We start from the raw sequence: 20,520 nt of genomic DNA, 5'->3' as shown, positions 1-20,520 counted from the left end.
AATTTATAGCCATTGTTCGACTTTAGTAGCCAGATAGGAGCTGTCTACTGACTTTGCAACGGGTCAAAAATCTGCAGGACACCACTTTACTTTTGCTACTTCCTGTGCAAACTCGAGCTACCATTTTCAAACAAAGAATGATCATTATTTAAGACGATTTCTTGGGGTTTTTTTTTTCTTTTTCCTCTTCTTACTTTCGTCAAGAGTCATATATTTTATAAGCACCAGACAAAGAAAATGAGAAGACACCGTCTAGCCTGTAATTAGATCGTGCAGTGGAGAGGGTACTTTAATGAACTATAAATAGTTTATGGCTAATATAATTAAGAAATGCTTTCTACTAACTTGTAATTTCTAACCGTTTTTACTTTAAAAAATATATATATATATATATTCATGTCAACGCTTTCCATCTCTCGAATTATATTGTCGTCCGGTGTGTTATTTTGGGGGCGATATTTATAAATAATTTAGACCCGTGTATAATTTCTATATTAAAAGTAATCTGGCTTAAAAGTGAATCGTCTAGAGTACATGTTAATTATTTAAACAAGATTCTTCGATAAAGGAGCATTAAAAAAATTATCCGTAAGCGATGAATCCCCTCTTTAAAAAAAGGGGGGGAAATACAGGACATGAAAAGGACATATAATTATTAAGTGGAGATATTATAACCCCTTTTCACGTAGAAAAAAATGTTCACAGACTAAAGTAAGGCTATCTATATGCATTATTATACAGTAAGAAACCAGAAATTAATTATAATAAAGGCTGTCTATACATATTAGGTACACTATTCTAATTAATTTCTCATGGGAAATGTGGAGAGTCCACACATCCTACATCCTTTATGCATTATATATATACTAATACAACAAATTTCTCTCCTAAGAAGTAACGAAAGATTACTTACATCTATTATTTCCTAGGAGAAATTAATTATATTTCCTCTAGGAAACTGGTACAGTGCATTTATAATTTACCTTTCTAGTGATCCTGTATATATTCCACACGTTATAAGCCACAGAAATAGACAGGGCCCAATTTCAACATTCTGTCTACCTCCCCTCCAATCACAGATATTGTTTTATATGTAAATAACAGAAAATTCTATTTATTTTATTTAATACTTTTGTCAAAATTATAAAATTTGAAGAGGTACGGACGGGCCTTCTATATCTCTTCGGGCTGGTAATTTATCTGTTACTCCTCCTCGGTGGCGGTTCTAGAATGTAACATGCAAGGTAAGGGGGGCCCCTACCTTACATGTTCATTGCTAGAATAATCTTTTCTTGGAAAAAAATTGGAGTTGGTCAAAATAGTAGTGCAAACTTGGTGGGCCTTAATGGGGATCCTACCTTGATTTGCCCAGAAGCGAAATTAAATGTACTATTTTATGTTCGCGTTCATACAAATAACTTGAAATAAAATATAATTACACTTTTAAAAAAGGAAGGCAAAAGTATTTTCCGTTGTATACAGGGTTATGTTTTTATTAACTTTTCTAGAGAGTGGTGTATTATCATGGCTACTTTCCAGACAATAAAAGCACTACCTTAACAAAGGTAAAATATGATAGATTGCACCTGTCTTCATCGAGATTTCGACAATGATTCGAGCCCAAAATTATAGAATTTATCTTCAGTTATGCCGAAAAATTCCGTTTTATTCGGGTTATGTTATGTATTCGGTTTCCTCGTTAGACGGGTTTCCTCTTACAATAGTATTTTACAATGTTTAGTAGCAAATGGTTAGGTTGCAAGACTTAGGCCAAGAACACACATGCGTAAAATTGTGTGGCAGAAAACTGAATCAGAAATCAGCTTTCAGTTCAGTTTGTTTTACGCTTTTATGCCAGAACACACATACGTAAAAATTCTGGCCGAATAGGAAACACCACTGCCACCAACAGTGCAAATTTTATTAACTTTTTCCTCTCATATAGGCTATCTATCCCTTTGTACCTTCCATTTTTTTTCTCCACTTCCTCTGCTATAATATAGAAAATTTAAATTAATAGACTTATATTCCGAATTCAAGTAAAGAACATGTGATCTAAATACTAGGCCTATATATCGATTTTACAAGACCTACCTGTTGTTTGAAATTTTGCACTTACAGCCATCCATAAACGTTGTTTAAATACAGTGTCTTTATGCATGACACTGATGTGGTCGAACAAATTCGATAAACCCCTGTATTTCATTTATTTTTTGTTTTTTCGAGACCGTCACAATTGTAGTGTTAACCCTCGTTGCCGCCATTGTTAGAATAAAAAGCACGTGTCTACTTTGACGTCACAGAAAAGACTTCTCTTTATTGGAGGAATTTTGGCGTAAAAATTTTACGGTGTAAAAAGTAGAGACACGCTCTACTCTTTTTTCAGTTCTGTTTCAGCTAAAATTTCAGAAAAATGTTTACGTTTTCTGTTTTATACTAGATTTTACGCTGAATTTTACGCATGTGTGTTCCTGGCCTTACGCAGATTTCCGTTTTGTAGATGGTTCATTTTAGACAGGTTTTAGGCCAAATGCTTTGTGTATTCACGAAAAAAAGAGATTATTCGAATTTATTTAATAACAGTAATATTTCTAACAACTGAATTAGTGCATAACGCATAATATTGTGGATTTTGACTATTTTCTTCAACAGAAAATAGTCAAAATCCACAAAACAAAAAATGTATATTGATACAGAAATAAAACAAATTAACTGCTTTGAATCAATTAAGAATGTACCACGATGACTTTCTGAAACAGAATTTAAAATCCAGCTTAAGGTAACCAAGAATACATACAAACAGACGAACAAACTGTTTAAAATATATATATATATATTTTAAACAGTTTGTTCGTCTGTTTGTATGTATTCTTGGTTACCTTAAGCTGGATTTTAAATTCTGTTTCAGAAAGTCATCGTGGTACATTCTTAATTGATTCAAAGCAGTTAATTTGTTTTATTTCTGTATCAATATACATTTTTTGTTTGTAAAAGTCTAACCAGTCTCTGTCATGGAAAACTGCTTTTTTAGTGTTCTATGATAAAAATTTCACATGAGTCGACTTGTATGAAATTTAAGTAGAACAAAGAGAGCAAAAATGATTTCGGTTTAAAAAATAAATACAAGCGATTATCATTCTAATAACGTTGAAGGTTTTACGCATGGTTTCGATTTTTCACTCGATTTCATGAAAGAACAATAGCTTATTAAGTAGACGGATGTCGATTGCTTTTAAAAAAACAATTTATATTTAAAAAAATCAATTTATACTCCAAACGTTTACTAATTCATCTCTAAGGTCTGATGATCGCTTTAATCATTTTTAACACCATTGGTTTACAATGCAATTCTAAAAAATTCGCGCGTTTTTTTCCGCATCTGTCAGACATCCCCAAAAGTCAGTTAAACAACTTCTGGTCTACCCTGTACTTTCAACGCACTCATTTGCTTAATTCATTTAACTGAAGAAGTGGGGACCACTGCGAGAATTTTCTAAGAAGAATCCCTTCATCCTCGTTTATTGGAGTCGACAATCAGCAAAAACTATTGCGTGACCTCGAATGGGTCGACGACACTTCAATATGTTTTGTTAGGAACCGCACTTAATCCATAAATCATTACTTTTCTCGAATACAATGAGTAAACATCCAACTTCAATACACTTCATTGTCATTGCTTCTAACTTCGATCGTTCGATTTATTAACTGCGGTGGTTCTTCTGAGAATTCTTTAATGTATAATCCGCGGAATGTTTTGAGTAATGGAATGTTAGAACGGATAGGGGAGAGAAAAATCGATGGTTGCTATAGAGACGAGTGTTCAGTCATCTTCCGAGTAGTATATTCATTTCCCTAGTGGCAATTCTACGTTAGGTTCTGTCGCTTACTACCATGACCTATAGTAAACTCGGGCAGAGTATACCTTCCTGTACAAACAGGCATTGTACTAGTTTGCATGAAAAACTATGCAAACAATGTTTTTTTTTTCTAGATACTAAGATTATTCTAGGGAAACAAACGGTGCTCGGGATCGAGTAATTATAGGTACAACTTACGATAAGGATCTAATGGTTCTAAAGCGAAGATAAATGTTTCTATATGACACAAATAGTGGCAACTTCGTGTGGTTTCGTGTATAGATCCAGTTCGAAATACGTGTAAATGTGTAATGAAGTAATTAGCCTAGTAATTCTACAAGTTACTTGTGGCTAGTATGGGTTAAAATGGCTGTAGGCCCCGTTCGAAAACTGCTTACAAACGAAAAAACTCAGTTTATATATATATATTATCGTGCCCTATATCTGGTCAAGTTATATACTTCTACTTTTAGCCAATGTTAAAGATACGTATCTTGAAGAAATTCGCGTAAGTTTAACGAACATTAAAGACCCCTACTAGGAAGATTTGTGTGTATAATCTAAGCACGTTACGTTTATGCACACTTACCATACAAAATGTGTGGATTTTTATTACTACTTTCCCATGTGGAAGATAACCAAAACGTTTCAATTGTATCTGTTTTCAGTCATTCTTCCATAAAACTCTAAATAACAATCATTTGATGCCAAGTAATGGAAAAACCGTGACTATTGGCCTTCCCTTTTATTTTTCTTCGTATAGAAACACTGTATAGGCCTATACCCGTAGAGGAACACTCCTTGGTTTTATGTTATTTTAAACGCAGACGGAATTTCTTCCCCCTCTCATAAATTATAGGAATTATAAAGGTTCAGTTAGTATTGTAATATACGGATGATTCAATATATTATATATTCATTGAAGGTATAACAATGTGAAAGTGTGTTGTAGTATGAGTGGAGGAGCCTTATAATGATGGTGGAGTAGAGAAATGGTAATTAAAAAGCTAATAAAAACTCTTAGATTATATTTTTTGAGAAAATAATATAATGTTTTCCTTAGGTAAGTTGTAGAAACAATGGAAAATTAGTATAAAATTATTACACGAACTTTTCCTAGCCAATGCTTATTGTATACATGAATGACAAAGCTTAATTGGTGTGTAATATATTGAATTTATTCTTATAACTTTTCAAATTATACGTAAAGAACGAGTTTAAATTTAATCATCTTTTAAGATTAGACTGAATCTCTAAGTATGCAAAAAAAAAAATTAATTAAAAAGATTAGAAATTTGAGATTAAAAACAGTTTTTCTGAATAGAAAAAAAATCAGCAATGTCGGTGCAATTTCATTAAAGAAACTAAAACTAGCGTTTTGTGTATTTTTAATTTAATTTATTTAAAATTATAGTCAAGTTTTTCAGAAAATTTTTTCAAAGATTCCTTCGCTTCTAAGTCCTACTTTAATTAAATTTCATGCCAGTGATATATTAAATTCATGGAAAAAAATTCACTTTCGTCAATTCAACTATAATTGAAATGGGATCAAAAAGTTCAAGAATCTCTCAAAAAATTCTGTGAAATTTTAAATTCGGCGTTTTCAAGTGGAGATTTTTTCATCATATACGGATAGACACCAAACGAGAAAAAGTAATAAAATCTTTTTAATCCATAAAATCCACAAAATTAACATTAAAAAACGAATATTTAAAGCTAAAATTACCGTCAGATAATGAGGAAATACAATTTTTAATATTAAATTATTGTTATTTAGACAATTTTTTAACATTTATTAATGTTTTATTTGATATATCCTGTTCTATAATAGAACAGGGAATAAATAATAATAGCTTTATAACCAATTCAATTATATTATTCAAGCATAATTTACCTATTTTTTCCCCATGAAGTAATACACAGATTATGAAATTTTTAATTTCATAATCTGTGTATATAATAATAAATTTTTAATTTCATAATCTATGTATAAAATGTCGACGAAAGCTAAGTAAATTTTAAAGCATGGAGCAATAAACTATACAATAAAAGTTGCAGAAAGGGAGATTTTTGAATGATACTTAAGTATTCTTGTATATAAAGTGCACGAGGCCAAGTAAAAATTACCAGTAATTTTAATTTTTACACAATCTCACGCATGTGTAGGCTCAAAATAGACGTTAAGTGTAACAATTAACGTGTATGAGTGGGTTATAAAACAGATTTTAAGTACAAATTGTACTTCTACGGATTTATTTATTACAGAATTTAAATAAAATTTCGCCTGTAAAATAGTTAATGGAAATTTCTAGTTATGTACCTAGTTACAAACCCAACAAACCGAAAAGTTACGTAAAAAAATGGCGGAGAACGGCTCTAACTACATAATAAGCAACAATTTCCTGACAAGACGGCGCCTGTATCGGACGACCCAGTTGTCTGCGATGTTTAGAAATCGTCATAGCTACTTTGTTTCCCGTCTGTGATCCGTTTCGTGCCGATTTCTACGCATTCGTATCTAATTAAAGTCCAAGAATCGACACAGCAGTCGGCCGGTCTCGCTAAGATGCAGATAATAATGGTAGTCACGTGTCAGTGAACAAGGCTCAACTGAAAGTACGAAGGGGTCTTCCTGGAAACGGTTTCAATTAATTTCCACGTAAATACGTATCTAATTTCATAAATCCGATTCGTTATACAAATATAAAATGCACGAGATGCCTAGTAAACACGCATTTATTTTTACCTGATTAGTGGTAATCCTTCGAAAGGGTATCATCGGGCGCGTATCCACTCGCTGATTTTTAACTGGAGGAACACATTAAAACAAATCCTAAGTCATTTTTTTTCGACGAGCAGACACACACACTTGCACACACAACATAAACGAAGCACGGACTGGCGTGGCAACTCGACGCACCTGGCAAACAACACTAGACAAAAGCAACCAACCAAGCTTCAAGCTCCTAACCAATCAACAGGTGGCTGACTTTATAATATAGATACTCTAACAGAAACGCAACCGAAAGGGCATTTAAAGGTTTTCTAACGAGGAAATCGCACACTAAAGCTTAATTTCTCACAAATAAAAGCCACTTTCCCCCAAAAAAACTCGCCCTAAACTCGTACGAAAAAGTGCATAATCCCCCTAACACACTAACGGCTTTAGATCGCGTGTATGCTGAGTTTAACACGAGAAAATCAGTCACTGGACCTTAAAAAAAATGTAATTTTAGTAAAATTAGAAGGAAAAAAAAGTTATAGAATTTTTCCCTAATTCGGTTCAACTCGATTATGTTTGATCGCAATCGATCGAACCGGTTTTTGGTCGAGCGCTTCAGGCAGCTTTACTACTCGATTTTTATACACAGTCTAAGAAAATTAAAGAGTTATACTTTAATGTAACCCCTGACAAAGTTATATACGATTAAATCACTTATTTGGATGATTCACTATAATTATGCAGTCGATAAACAGTGAAAACGTTATTAGATTTACTGAAAAATCAACTAGAATGTCTATTACTTACCTTTTTTTCAGAGCCATGTCTACTCTATATCGATCGTACCAGTCGAAGGAATTCTCCTGTCCGCTTTTTTCTTTTTTACGCTTCATCCTGTAAAAATAAAAATAATGTAAAAAATAAAATAAGCAATCTCCGGATTAATTTCCTGCGATTTCTGATCGATTTTTAATGAGTAAAAGTGTAGTAAAGACGTAAAAATGACGGGGAAAAAAAAGGTAAAGGTCAAAGGTTCGTATGCCTTCGGGGTTAGTTTCCTACTTTCAACGTTAAGAGAAGACAAGGTCGTGCTTAAAAATAAAAATAATCACTTGTACAATTTGCTTTGACTTCATTTCAAATGTATTTTGCAAGATCTTGTGAAAAAATAAACAAATAAATAAATAAATAAAAACGTCATATAAAATCTTCAGTTTTGTAACTTCCCTTTTACTTTTTATTTTATTTATTTATTTTCGGGGGATTTATGAGGCTTTAAAATTGCGTATTTTACACCCTTTTTTATCCCTACACTTTTACACGAAAATATTATTATTATTATTATTAATTTACACAGTATAACGTCGTCTTTATGTCGCCATCTAGTGATAAGGTGCGATACTGTATGTATATATAAATTTCTAAATTTAATTCTCTTCCCTTAAAATTTCCACGAAAAATCCCTAAACTTAACACTTTTTTTACTTTGAAGTAATTGCTATTAATTAAATTATTATTATTTTTTAATTGTTTGCAATGCAAAAATAATCATTTAATTACAAATTTCATTTTGTAATCTTATAAAATAATTAAATTTTTAAATTAGTAAAAACAAAATAATAATTTTAAAATTAAAAATAGCAAAATATAAACCCAAATATCTATTCGTTATAAGTTAAAAGTTTAGGGAATTTTCGCTTTAATTCTGTGTTTTTAGGGAATTTTCGCTTTAATTCTGTGTTTTTAGGGAATTTTCGCTTTAATTCTGTGTTTTTAGGGAAATTTCTTTGTAAGGTAAAATGATCTTTCATTAATGGTCTAGCCTACATTTTAACTTTTTAATTAACTTTTTTTAAAAATGCAAATTTTAATGATTAATTAATTAGTCGTTAATATTTTTTTATTTAAAAATCGAAAAATAGACCATTAACCAATCAGTATATGATAAATTAATGAAGAATTCTCTAATAAAACATACCACACACAAATTTATAAAATTAAGGAATTTTCTAACAGAGTAAGCAAGCTAGGTAGAAAATTCCCTAATATAAAAATTTCCCTAGCACGAAGTAGATATTAAGGAATATTCTGTCATTTTCCTGGAATAAAAATGGAGTCGATGTGCTAGATCTTAAATGCCTATCACTACGCCACCGTGTATAAGCAATAAAAATGTAATATTTAGATTTTCTGAGGAAAGAAACTGTTAAAATTTAAAGTTTTTTACTTTGTTTTTGTGTTTTGTATTCTAAAATTTCTTTCAAAAATGTCGGAAAACTCAAAGTTTTGTGTTTAAACTGTTACAATTCTATGTACAATGGAACCTCCAACAACGACCATTTTCTTCAGTAACGTTTCTTTTTAATTAAAACGCATACAAAATAACCTCCAAATAACGACCATTCGTGTTCATGTCACTGTCCGTTCTTCAGAGGATATTAAGGACAGAAGGGACATGTCCCCCTAATAGTAGCGGCAAATTGCCCAGATCCTCCAAATAAACTATACACAGATCGACGTCGATTTATTTTGGAACTACGCGAAGGAAAATAATTCCAAGTTCATATGTAGATTAACGAACATTAGCTTCATTCTTATTTTGGCAGAGATTGTTGTAAAATTCCCCAACAGACAATAAAACGGGGCAGAAAAATTTCCCTAAACTATAAAATATGCAATAAATTCCCCAAGTTAAAAGTTTTCCCAAATACTGGTGCCTTGTATTTTATATTTTAAAAATACGAAAGAAAAACCTTCCACGTATATTTACATAACTAAATAGCTTTTGGACCAAACTAATAATTACGTATCGAACGAGATAATCATTTTAGGGAATTTTTTAGTGGAAAAACAGGAAAAGATCCCGTTTTATAACTGAAGACAATGTATTTATCTCGACGAAATCAAGTAATTGTTTCTAAACTTTAAAACTCCAGCCATATTATTATGAATTTTTTTAATAATAAAATTTACCAGAACAAAAATTTTATCAATTATCTGTACCTGTCAAATCTTTTAAAAATTGTATTTTAATAGATGCCAACACCTTACAAGCTTCTAGGGTGGATGGTGATTTATGAGGGTAATTTGTGTAAGAAAAAAAAAATTATTTTTTCCTTCTTCTGGCTCCCACTTCGGATTAAACCTGTACTTATCCGGTTCTTTATCGGAATTTTGATCGATTTAATAAATATTAACATGGACAATTACATAAAATTCGTTTTTGTTTTTTCTATCCCGGGATAATTTAAGCATGGGTGCATTTTTTTAAATAGCACACACAAGCGAGATAGCCTCATAAGTGTAAAAAATATCGTAGAAACATAAATCTGCAGTGTTCTGGGATCATTGTCTGCATTGAATTCTTTTGATAGTAATATCCGGTTTCCCGAAACAGGGAAGAGGATTGAATGAAACAATGCTCGAGTCCTTTTGCAGGTTTCATTAGTCACCCTGTAACAACCTAATGAAAGGGAGACACATAAAGGTGCATTGTTTGAACTTGACAGAATCCGTTGTGCAGGTTAATGTGCTGAATTTTTGCACGCTACTTCTATGCATTAAAGTCATTTCTCTCCCTCCTCTACCTTAAATAGCATCTTTAATGTCAAAGTTAAAGAAGACACTTTAAATTGAGGTAGTGAAGAATGTAATGTTATTATGCTTTTTATAAAGTTAAAATGTTTATACATTTAAAATCTAGTTAATGTTGCTATTAATTATTAAATTATTGAGGAAAGTAACAGCTGTAAATGAAGTTTCTATGCATAATTGAGTAAACAAAACACAATTGCCTATCACCTGAAGCAGAAAATTAAATAATCTATTGATGTAAAGGAAATTATGAGTAAACTATTGAGCTGTACTTTTAAGAAAACAAAATCAGATTTATTAATATTTTTTTAAAAATTTAATCAAGCGAAAAATGAAGTCTAACTAATAAATTATTTATATTTTCAGCCTTATTTAATCGAATAAAATCTTTTTCCCACAGCTTTATGATCATTCCAGCTTTTAATTAAGAATTCAGTTTCTAAAGTAAGAAAAAACAATTGTTCTGCGGCTCCGCCAACATGAATTATGTAAACACGCAACGAAAAAATAATAATAAATTTCGTTTCTGGTTTTGGATCGGCTCTAGAAAACAATAGCTGACATCAGATGAGTTTATACACACAAATTAATTAGTCAAAATTGTAAATGCACTCTCCACTCCCAAAGTTTCGGTTTCAATATATAGCACTGTATCACTTTTCGTAGTAAAAAAAAAACCATTACAAATGCGTTAAAATTAGAAAATTGATACTTGTGTTACTAAACTGTTACATTATATTCAACATTCATTAGGATCACACTTGCTGAGGAGAACAGAATTTAATTTAATGAGCTTACACGTTAAATCCCGCAACGGGATCTACTGTAGTAGCTACTATTACACAATTGTTGCCAATTTAATAGCCAAACTCCTCCCTTAAGAGAAACTCCACCCCTAAGCAACGTACTTTTCAGCAATAACCCTTTTATTACTCCAAACGGGAATTACTTACACGACAAATAGTTGTGAGGTGAAAAAAAATGCATGGAGAACAATGAAAAATTTTTTCACCATTGGGATTCTTTCACACAAAGGATCTAGAACAAATTTACTACAATATACCTTTCATTCTACAATTTTTTTTCGTTAAAAAATTACAGACCACTTCGCCGTCTTACAAACTTCATGACAACTTTACCGCACCCGTTACACCTAAGACAGGAACTTAAATTAAAAACAGTCTGCAAGGGAAAAAACGCGGAGTTGGAAGAAGAGCAACATGGATAATTATTCATTTTGCAAATGTCTTCACGTTTTTTCCCCTCCATAATCCTCTGCAATTCAGGCGAATTGTTTGTTGTTCGATTTGTTATTCAATGGAATAAAAAAAAAATGCAGCTTTGTTCGATACAATTTGTACTACTAAAAAAAATAATTGAGATTATTATTATTTTGCACGAGTCATTAAAGTTTTTATTCGGATATTCTATTCTGCAGATGTGCGAGAGAAGCACGTATTGCAGAAATTAAATTAGTACTGTATACGTCGTTATCCTCTAAACACAAATCACTTTGGGTCATTAACTTTTTCTCTTCCCTTCGCGAGTGTCTAAACCACTTTACGAACTTTATCAGTGGGTTGGGGATTTAGTTTAATGCTAATGGAAGTCACATTTACGATCATTTCAAAATGTATATTCTTCCACACTCTTGCATATTATAGTAAAAAGAGCGCTTCTTTCGAATTTGTTAGCCGACTAACATGTGTGTTAATTTTTCGATTTTTCCGCTTCTGTTTCTACTTTTACAAAAAAATTTTCAGAAAGTTTCAGATTTGAAAGTGAAAAATTTTAATGTTTTTAAGAATTTTAATGATTAGAATGGTTTTACAAGTTTACTTGATAGTATATTGATTTAATAAATTAAATCGAAACTAGTATATATATATTTTTTTTTAATATTTATTACGATAACATCTTTTTTGCGACATTAAAAATGGAACTTCTGCAATTAGTGTAAACTTTTATGTAATTTTTAAATAGTAAAAAATCTTTAATAAGTTTAAAATAATAATTTTAATTACTTTTATAGTCTAATTATTAACGAGAGGTTTTAAAAAGTTTAAAATAATTCAGTCTTTATTAAGGTATCGCTTTGTAATCTTAAATCTCGGCCAATGTTTGCCTACATACGAATTAACAGAATTAACAAAACTTTGAATTAGTTATTAACAATTTTTTATAACAACCAATTATTCAATTAATTAATTTTGATCTAACTTTCAAGTGACAAAAAAAAAAACATTTCTTAAATGTCTTTAAATATAAAAAAAAACCTCCGAATACTTTTCTGTAATTTAAAGTAATTAAAAATTACACACGAAGAATTTTATGAAGTTTCAATAACTAAAATTTTGTTCTAAACTCATCGAAATTGGAAATCCAAAACATTTATTGTTACACTTGGCTATAATTAATTGTTTGGGAGGATGGCTCAAATACTAAACTTAAGTAACATTTGACAACTTTTAAGGTAGAAGAAAATATCAATTTGCAAGGTTAGGGGTATCGCCCACCCGAGTGCTGTCAGGAAGGAAAAAGTATTAAGATTTCTGCGGAGTATAAATCATGCTTTTGCAAACAATGACCTCTCAAAAAAAAAAAAAAGAAGAAATTGCTTGAGAATATTTCGATAAGCTGTAAATGGTTAAATTAAGTCATTCGATGCCGGACACAGGGCGTAGTACTATCAAATAGATATCCGGTATTAAGACAGCATTTTCTTTGTTTCGAAGATAACAAGAGTTTAAATTACATTTCTGATCTGCAACGACTGTTGAGAGAATTCTTATAAGATAATTAACTCACATATATATATATAGATACATACATATAAAAAAAACAGCCATCTTGTTTGTCTCGATTTTTAACAGAAGGGTGTGCCCCCGATGTCATCGTGGTGTGTTGATTAATGAAGATTTTTTTTACACGAATGTCATCGACACTAAATTGGCGACGGGGAATTTTTATCGAAATTAACGAATGATGCATTTTTTAATTAATTAAATTGGGAAAAGTCGACTCTGATGAAAAGTAATTCGGTAGCCGCGTTTTTTCCCCTCAGCATTCTGCTTTTAATTGATTTTCACTTCCTCTAACAGCAAATTACTGTCTTAAAATGCATGGCAACTCTTGTTTCTCTGACCAAAGAAAAACAAGTTGTATTTTACTAAAAAATACTTTTAAACTGAGTAAAAAACTATTAAATCTTGCTAAAAATGCGGGACTAGTTTACAGCAGCTCTATAGAATTGATAGTAAATTCTTATCATGCATAAAATAAATCATTTTTTTAAAATAACTATGCATTTCCTGTTTATCGCAGCTGGTATCGTTCGCTCTCAAATAATTTCTGCATTTCCGGACTCATCTTCATCCATTATTCAATATAATTTCATACCATAATACAAAATAAACTGAAGAAATCTTTCATATTTTATTCTACCGTCTATCAAATTACTAAGCTACAAATTTAAATCATATTTACGTAGTTTATTCCAAAGAATAAAGTACAAAAATATGTTAAATCAAATTTAAAAAAGGGGTGATCTAAAATTGAAGCAAAAATAATTAAAAGAAAAAAAAAAAACAGTGAAATTTTTAATCATCAAGATAATTAACAGAATATAAGAACCTGATAGACTGAGAATTCTGTATGAACCGCCATTTAATACAGCAAAATTCTAGGTTATTATATGATGATGATGGATTCAGTAACCTGCATTAAAGATAAGAATTTAAGATTTAGAAAAATAGAGAGAAAAATAGAAACATTTTAAAAACGTGCTTTTTAAATTTTATCAGGTATATTAAAAAAATAATTATATCTCAATATTAACTGAATCATTAATATTCATACTGGATATATACTTACCCTCTTAAAAAAATTACAAATTTCATAGTATTTATCAAATAATTCAATTAATATTTTTTATGTGATTTTTCTAATAAAAATGTAAAAAAAATAAAATTAAAGAACATTGTAATACTTAAAACTTATCTGCTCTAGAACAGGTTGATCCATAATTCTGGACAGATAGGTTCACGCCTTCGCTTAACCCTTTCCAAAGAAACTGATAGGAATCATGTATTTTTTTATGTATTTGATGAATTGTTTTTGTCCAAAAAAACTAGTAGTCAGAGATAGAGCAGGTGATATTTCTATAAAAACATAAAACCACTACTAATTTACTTCTAAATTGAAGTGGAAGTTTCAAATACATTCATCCTGATAAGAATAAACTGAAGATTATTTTCATCTCAAAAAAAAAAAAAAAGAGTTGTTTCTATATAACCTGTTGCATTTTTTTAATAAAAAACAAATTTTCAAAACATTAAATTAACCAATAAGAAATATATATATATATAATTTTTAATTGTTGTTTTAAAATTTTTTAAAAATCACTTATAAATAATGATTAACAAATTAAACAATTATTATACAAAAACTTACAAAATGAGAAGGAAAAATTTTCAGGTATATACTGCAAGTTATTTTTTTTTATACTAGAAAATTTTATATGACAAATGACAGAATGTAGCTGCACAAAATACAGAATTTGACATGTAACAATTAATCCAAATTGAAATAATAAATTCTGATTTGGCACAGAAGACCACTTTGTTTAAAGATCTGAATGATACCTTCAGATATCTAACTGATATGTTTAATTTTTTTCGGTATTTAACCTGTTTGCTGCATGTAGCACATTTACACATATCAAACACAAAAGAAATACTTTAATTATCACTTCACATATGACATTATTACATATATAATGCTCAAATAGTTCTTACTAAAAAATAAAAGTTGGTGCAAACCTAAATAAAATAATCTCAGCATTTTAAATCCGATAATTATGCAGCAAACTTGTTAAATGTTAAGAGTGCGTACATGGAAACATTTTTTGATCCATCAAATACTCGATAAATTACATCCTGATATCGTAAAAATCCTATTCTCTTTAAATTTCAACAAATATGAAAACATTTTATTGACTTGTTCGTTAAGTCAAATCATTTACAAGTAATGCTATACACATTTGTTGTACTTCAAAAACTTTCGATGGAATAAGTTTCATAGCATTTATTACAGAGATAGGTCTCGAGTGTTGGAAATATACAAGAAAATTTTGATTTGATTTTGGGATTGAAAGACGTTTTCATAACAAAGCCAATTTTCTCAATGTTAAAACATTAGTAGAAAAAAAAGTAAATTTTGAACTATAAAAATTTGTATTTATAAATGATTTAACATTTCGACAGATAATAGTTAACATTTTATAAGATTTAAATAAATTTTAAAAACTGATCTTTTTTAAAAAAAAACAAATTCTTATTAAAACAATATATCTCTTAGACAAAAATCTTTGATAACAACAACAGAAAGACAATATGCTATGTTTCAAATTCTGTTATTGTAATGAAATAGACTAGGTATATACTGTGCCACAGAAAGACATGTCCCAGATAAATGCAAGATGTAATCGCATTACAGTTCTGTTTAGCACATTCTTCATGAAGTTGTCTCTAGTTCAGATGCTGGAGTTTCCGGCTCTTCGTCATTATAGATATTCTCCGCCTAAAAAAATACATTTTAAAATTAATTACCAAATAAATTTCATAAAAATTACAACACAGTCTTGATTATCTGATCTTTGATTATCCACAGATTTAATATAATTCAAATTATGGGTTGTTGTTCCATCTTTTTTGTATGTCACAACAGTTTTTCAAGAAACAAGTTATTAAACCTAAGAATAAACTACAATTATGAAGAAATTAAATTCTATTTAATCTTTTTTATAAGATAATTCTAGTTTAACTTCAGAATTTAGTAGCAGTTAATGCATAAAACTAAAAATGAATAAATGATGATTTTTCTTGGTTTTATTATTTCATTACTGAGCATATTAAACAAATAATATTTCCAAATACAGCTTGTATCACACTTAACATTCTATTTTATCCATTTAGGTCAGATAATTAAGACTGAAGTAAATCACTCATAAAACTTAAATTTCCATATAATTAATAAACTATGTACAATCTAAATAATATTCCATAGTATGTAAAAAAAAAACAAGGATTAATATGGAGAGAATTTGAAGAATCCTTGAACAATAAACATATTTCACTGAACTTTACATCATTTCACAGTAAATTACTAATTTGGTCTTTTCTGATAAAAAAATTTTATTAAAAATTGATTACTTTGTATACTCTTTCTAAGAGAAAAATTACAATCAATAATTTCCTAAAATTTCTTACCAATATTTAAATCACCTCCTCCAATTTCAATTAAATTAAACAATTAAACACCTATTGAATTATAAATTATATTTCAGTATTGTTACATAATTAACTCAGAATAAATGCTATATTTTCAAATTTTGAAATTTATACATCAGTTTGTGTCCAAATTTTTTCAGGAAAATCATAATTTGTATATTATGAAAAAACAAAAATTATAGATGCATTGTATTCAAACGATTGCATAACTTACTTTGAAAATATATTGGCATAGTTCAAAGCAAAGGTTAAAGATTAATAAAATTTTAAATCTATGGTTCTAATTTTTAATAGACAATACACTTCTTAACTTCTCTCCTTTAACTTAAATTACTTTTGTATTTAATTTTTTACATGCTTATATTGTTTTATGCATTCATTTTAAAAATACTTTCATAAATCATTTATTTTTATAAGAAAAAGATTCAAAATGAAAAAAATGAGCTGTAACTCAAAACTAACATTCAAAAAAAATTGTAATCAGCACATTATAACTCTTGAAAACACTCATTAAAAAACTGATAGAATTCTAACTTAGTTATGTGAACTGTAGTGAAAAACTATTTTTCAATTCCTAATTGAAGTATTTTTCTAAAACAATAATTATTATAACTGAGATCAATAGGCAAAATTTCATTTTCTCATAGTGATATTTAGAGATTGGCCAACCACACTATAAAAATGCTGCCCATTTTGCCATTAAATAATGCTGTATCTATAACAACTTAAGCCATTGCCAGCTAACTTACCTATTTATTTGGCTTGTTTTCTTTCAAATCAATATTGTACAGAACAAGAAAAGAAGCCTGTACACAAAGCAATATCCTCCTTATGAACAGTTATGAGAATATTTATAGCTCTTTTGAAAAATTCAGGAAAAAACTATAGGATCTTCACATGATAAAAATAAAAGAACTATCATTCCCAGAAACAATGTTCAATTGCTACAGTCCCAGAATAAATCAAATTTAAACTATGGAAATTAATTAAATCTACATTAATCATTCCTCAATTTATTGTTTTCCTCCACAAGTATACTGATTAGAATTTTTAATTTCCTGAATAGCATTAATCCCAGATTAATCATTTTAATAAAGAGCAAAACCACACTCACATATAGTAATATGCATTGGTAGTAATAACAGTGGTTAATTCTTTTGATATAATATAAAAAGTAGCAGTTTGTACTCTCTTTAATTATCTATGCAACTTTGCATGCATCTGATCTGCCTAACAAGCTGAAGAGGAAAGACAGTGATGATTACAATGAAATTGAGCCTGAATCAGAGTAAAGTTTTATCAAAGCACTTTGTATTTGAATCCTTGAGAATGTTTTTATATACTCATGCCATCACCAAAAGAGAGCAAGCATTGTGAATGAAAATACATTGTTCAGTTTGAGAAGGAAAAGTGCTACTAAACAAATGATCATACAATCCAATCTTCATCACTTCTTTTAAAAAGAATTGATGAAGATTGGATTTGAAAATAGAAACAATACCATTGATGTATGTATGTTTATTTAATAAATACATTTAAATGTCACTTTTTTTGTTTTATATAAACCCTCTCTCCCCATCTATACATTTTTCAGGTCTCCTGACAGAAGCAATGAATATCAAGGTTTCATTATACTTAAAACAGTATTTTAATTTTAAAACGGTTTTAGCAACTCTGTAAACTGATATACATTTAAATTATTGTAATTTGTTAAAGTAAAACATATTCTATATGATATAAAAGCATTCTTAATTGTTATAAATTTATAATAATATAAAGAGATATTAAAAATTGCAGTTAATATTTACTGAAAAAATGAATAAATTTTTAATATATGAAGGTTGCCCAAAAAGTAATGCTATAAGCCAGGGGTTCATCGAATCTGTTGGGAACCCCTGGCTTATAGCTATACGGGTCTTTTGGGGGTTGATGAACTAATAGTAGTCAACTGGGGTCAATTAACTAAGATCTACATTGTACTATTATCATATTTTATTTTAAAATAAATTTTTCTTAACTAAATTAATTTATTTTAACTCTTATGTATTGTTCAAAAGTCTCATTGTAAAACTTGCTAGCAGCATAAAAACACTCAATGTAATACAGGCCTTTTAGGCCTACCTATTGTTCACGTGAACACTACATAATTATCGTGTGCAATCTCTCTTGTTTCTATGAATAGAGTTCCAATGTGGATTTATAATTTTATATTTATTTTATGGTAGATACAGTTTATAAACATACATTAATTTGTGCAAACACCTTTAAGTATATATTTATATAAATAATAATTATTTGTCAGATGCATTCATTATTTTTATTTAATTTTAAGGAATTTAATAAATATGTCAGTACCAAAGAGAAAGTGCCAGTAGTATTCCCAAGAATATTTAGGCTTAATCATTAATAATAGCAAATTTATAGCCCAATTAATTACAACATTTGTTTGATTGACTATCAATGTAGTGGGCTTTGGGAAGTTTATATGCCATATAATGAACTATATGAGACATATCAGGAAAATTAACTGTAGACATTGATGGCACTCACTTATTTTACTGTCAACAATAAATTTTGATGATCTCGCTTCTATAGCTCACAACCAAATACAGTCAAACCTGTTTTTATGCGGGGGATAGGGACCGCATTAAAAAAAACGCATTAAAAAAAATCTCACGAAACTTCACAAATGGCTGTAAATAATAGTTTTCGCAACACAATTAAAAAAATAATTTTTTTATGCGGTCAATAGGGACCGCATAAAAGAAGTCTCACGTAGAAAATAACTCAAAACCGTACGAAATAAAATTTATTGACAACAGATGTCAGCACTTGAATGCATCGTCTGGTCTATCGTCTGTTTTACATATTTTTGTCCAGGTGGTGTTTTGTTGACTTAAAAAGTAAATTATTTCATTTTTCGCATATTCATGCAATAATATTACTATAATAAGTGCATTTATGCTACAATAAGTTTATTTAGCTATAATAAGTCAACGTGAGACATGACGAATCGCACGAGACTAGTCGCCAACTATACCGCACAAATTAAAAATTCGCATTAAAAAAATCGCACAAATAAAAATCGCACAATAAAAATGATGATCTCGCTTCTATAGCTCACAACCAAATATAATCAACCTGTTTTAAATTTGTAAGTAGAATAACAAGACTATGAAACAATAAAACAAATTATTCCATTCCAAGTAACTAGATCAACAACAGGTGTACTAGTCATGATATGCTATCTAACAAATTAAATATGTTTTGTTTAATAAATTTAGATATTGTTTGTAAGTAAATATTTCAACAAAAGATTGAAAAAATTCCAGAAATATTGTAACTTGAAACTGGAATGAAATCATAGATGGCTAAAGTCTTAGTTGAAATTCATTCTTATCAAATTATATAACAAGAAACTAAAATCTGTTTTGTCAATTATTATACCTACATACATATTACTGACTATTAATACCTAATATTGTGTGTGTGAGTGTGTGAGTGAGTTCCTATCCTCAAACTGCAAAAGTTTCATTCATATTTGTGTTTTCCATCATGCGCACACACTGTTAGGTTTACTACACCATCAAGATCAAGAACCTGTATGTCTTAATAGAATGATATTAGCGAGGATGAGGCCAAAGTTTTAAATGTGAAAACATGTACGTCAGATGTTCAGTGCTGCTTTCCTGTAAACCTATAAGTTTGACAACGGTGTTTGGAAAGTCAGTGGAATCATGCGCGACATTCCAAATGCCATTATCAAACTTCTAGGCTTACAGGAAAGTGACACTGAACATCCAACATACACATTTTCATGTTTAAAACTTCAGCCTCAACCTCGCTATTGCTGTTTTCTATAGTAACTAACCTTCTTACTTCAAAATGACTTGAAGCCCTAAATTGTATCTTTCAAAAGACCAAAAAAAAAAAATACTTGAAAGAAATAAATCTGGGCTGTAATGTAGATGAAGCAAGACAATCCAATGAAATTCTGTGAAGATTACAGGTATGAAGACTTGGTGTACCTTGCATTATTGTAGTCAAACCTGTTTTG

The 20,520-nt window shown here is 29.5% G+C and overlaps 2 protein-coding genes across 4 annotated transcripts in view; both read right to left on the bottom strand.

Annotated features, from left to right (window-relative positions):
• LOC136988862 (ankyrin repeat domain-containing protein 6-like) overlaps positions 1 to 14,445 on the bottom strand; it is a 52,875-nt gene extending 38,430 nt beyond the window's left edge. Inside the window, exons 1-2 of one of the 3 annotated variants that reach the window (XM_067286866.1) lie at positions 13,807 to 14,445; positions 7,387 to 7,473 (exon numbers count right to left, since the gene is read on the bottom strand). The gene's annotated coding sequence lies outside the window, so the exon portion shown is untranslated. Of the gene's footprint in view, positions 1 to 6,603; positions 6,787 to 7,386; positions 7,727 to 13,806 lie in introns of those variants that run through there. The other 2 variants (XM_067286873.1, XM_067286857.1) reach the window with 2 other exon arrangements.
• Positions 14,446 to 14,528: 83 nt separating this feature from the next.
• LOC136988994 (chromatin assembly factor 1 p55 subunit) overlaps positions 14,529 to 20,520 on the bottom strand; it is a 40,992-nt gene continuing 35,000 nt past the window's right edge. Inside the window, exon 13 of the mRNA XM_067287015.1 lies at positions 14,529 to 15,753. Coding sequence (XP_067143116.1) covers positions 15,688 to 15,753 — 66 coding nt within the window. The 3' untranslated portion in view covers positions 14,529 to 15,687. The remainder of the gene's footprint in view (positions 15,754 to 20,520) is intronic.

Source organism: Centruroides vittatus, unplaced genomic scaffold (genome assembly GCF_030686945.1).
Source record: "Centruroides vittatus isolate TY-2023 unplaced genomic scaffold, ASM3068694v2 contig_1276, whole genome shotgun sequence".
Classification (NCBI taxonomy): Eukaryota; Metazoa; Arthropoda; class Arachnida; order Scorpiones; family Buthidae; genus Centruroides; species Centruroides vittatus.
The sequence above is the reverse complement of the archived record's forward strand: the minus strand, read 5'-3'. Positions and strand labels throughout refer to the sequence as shown.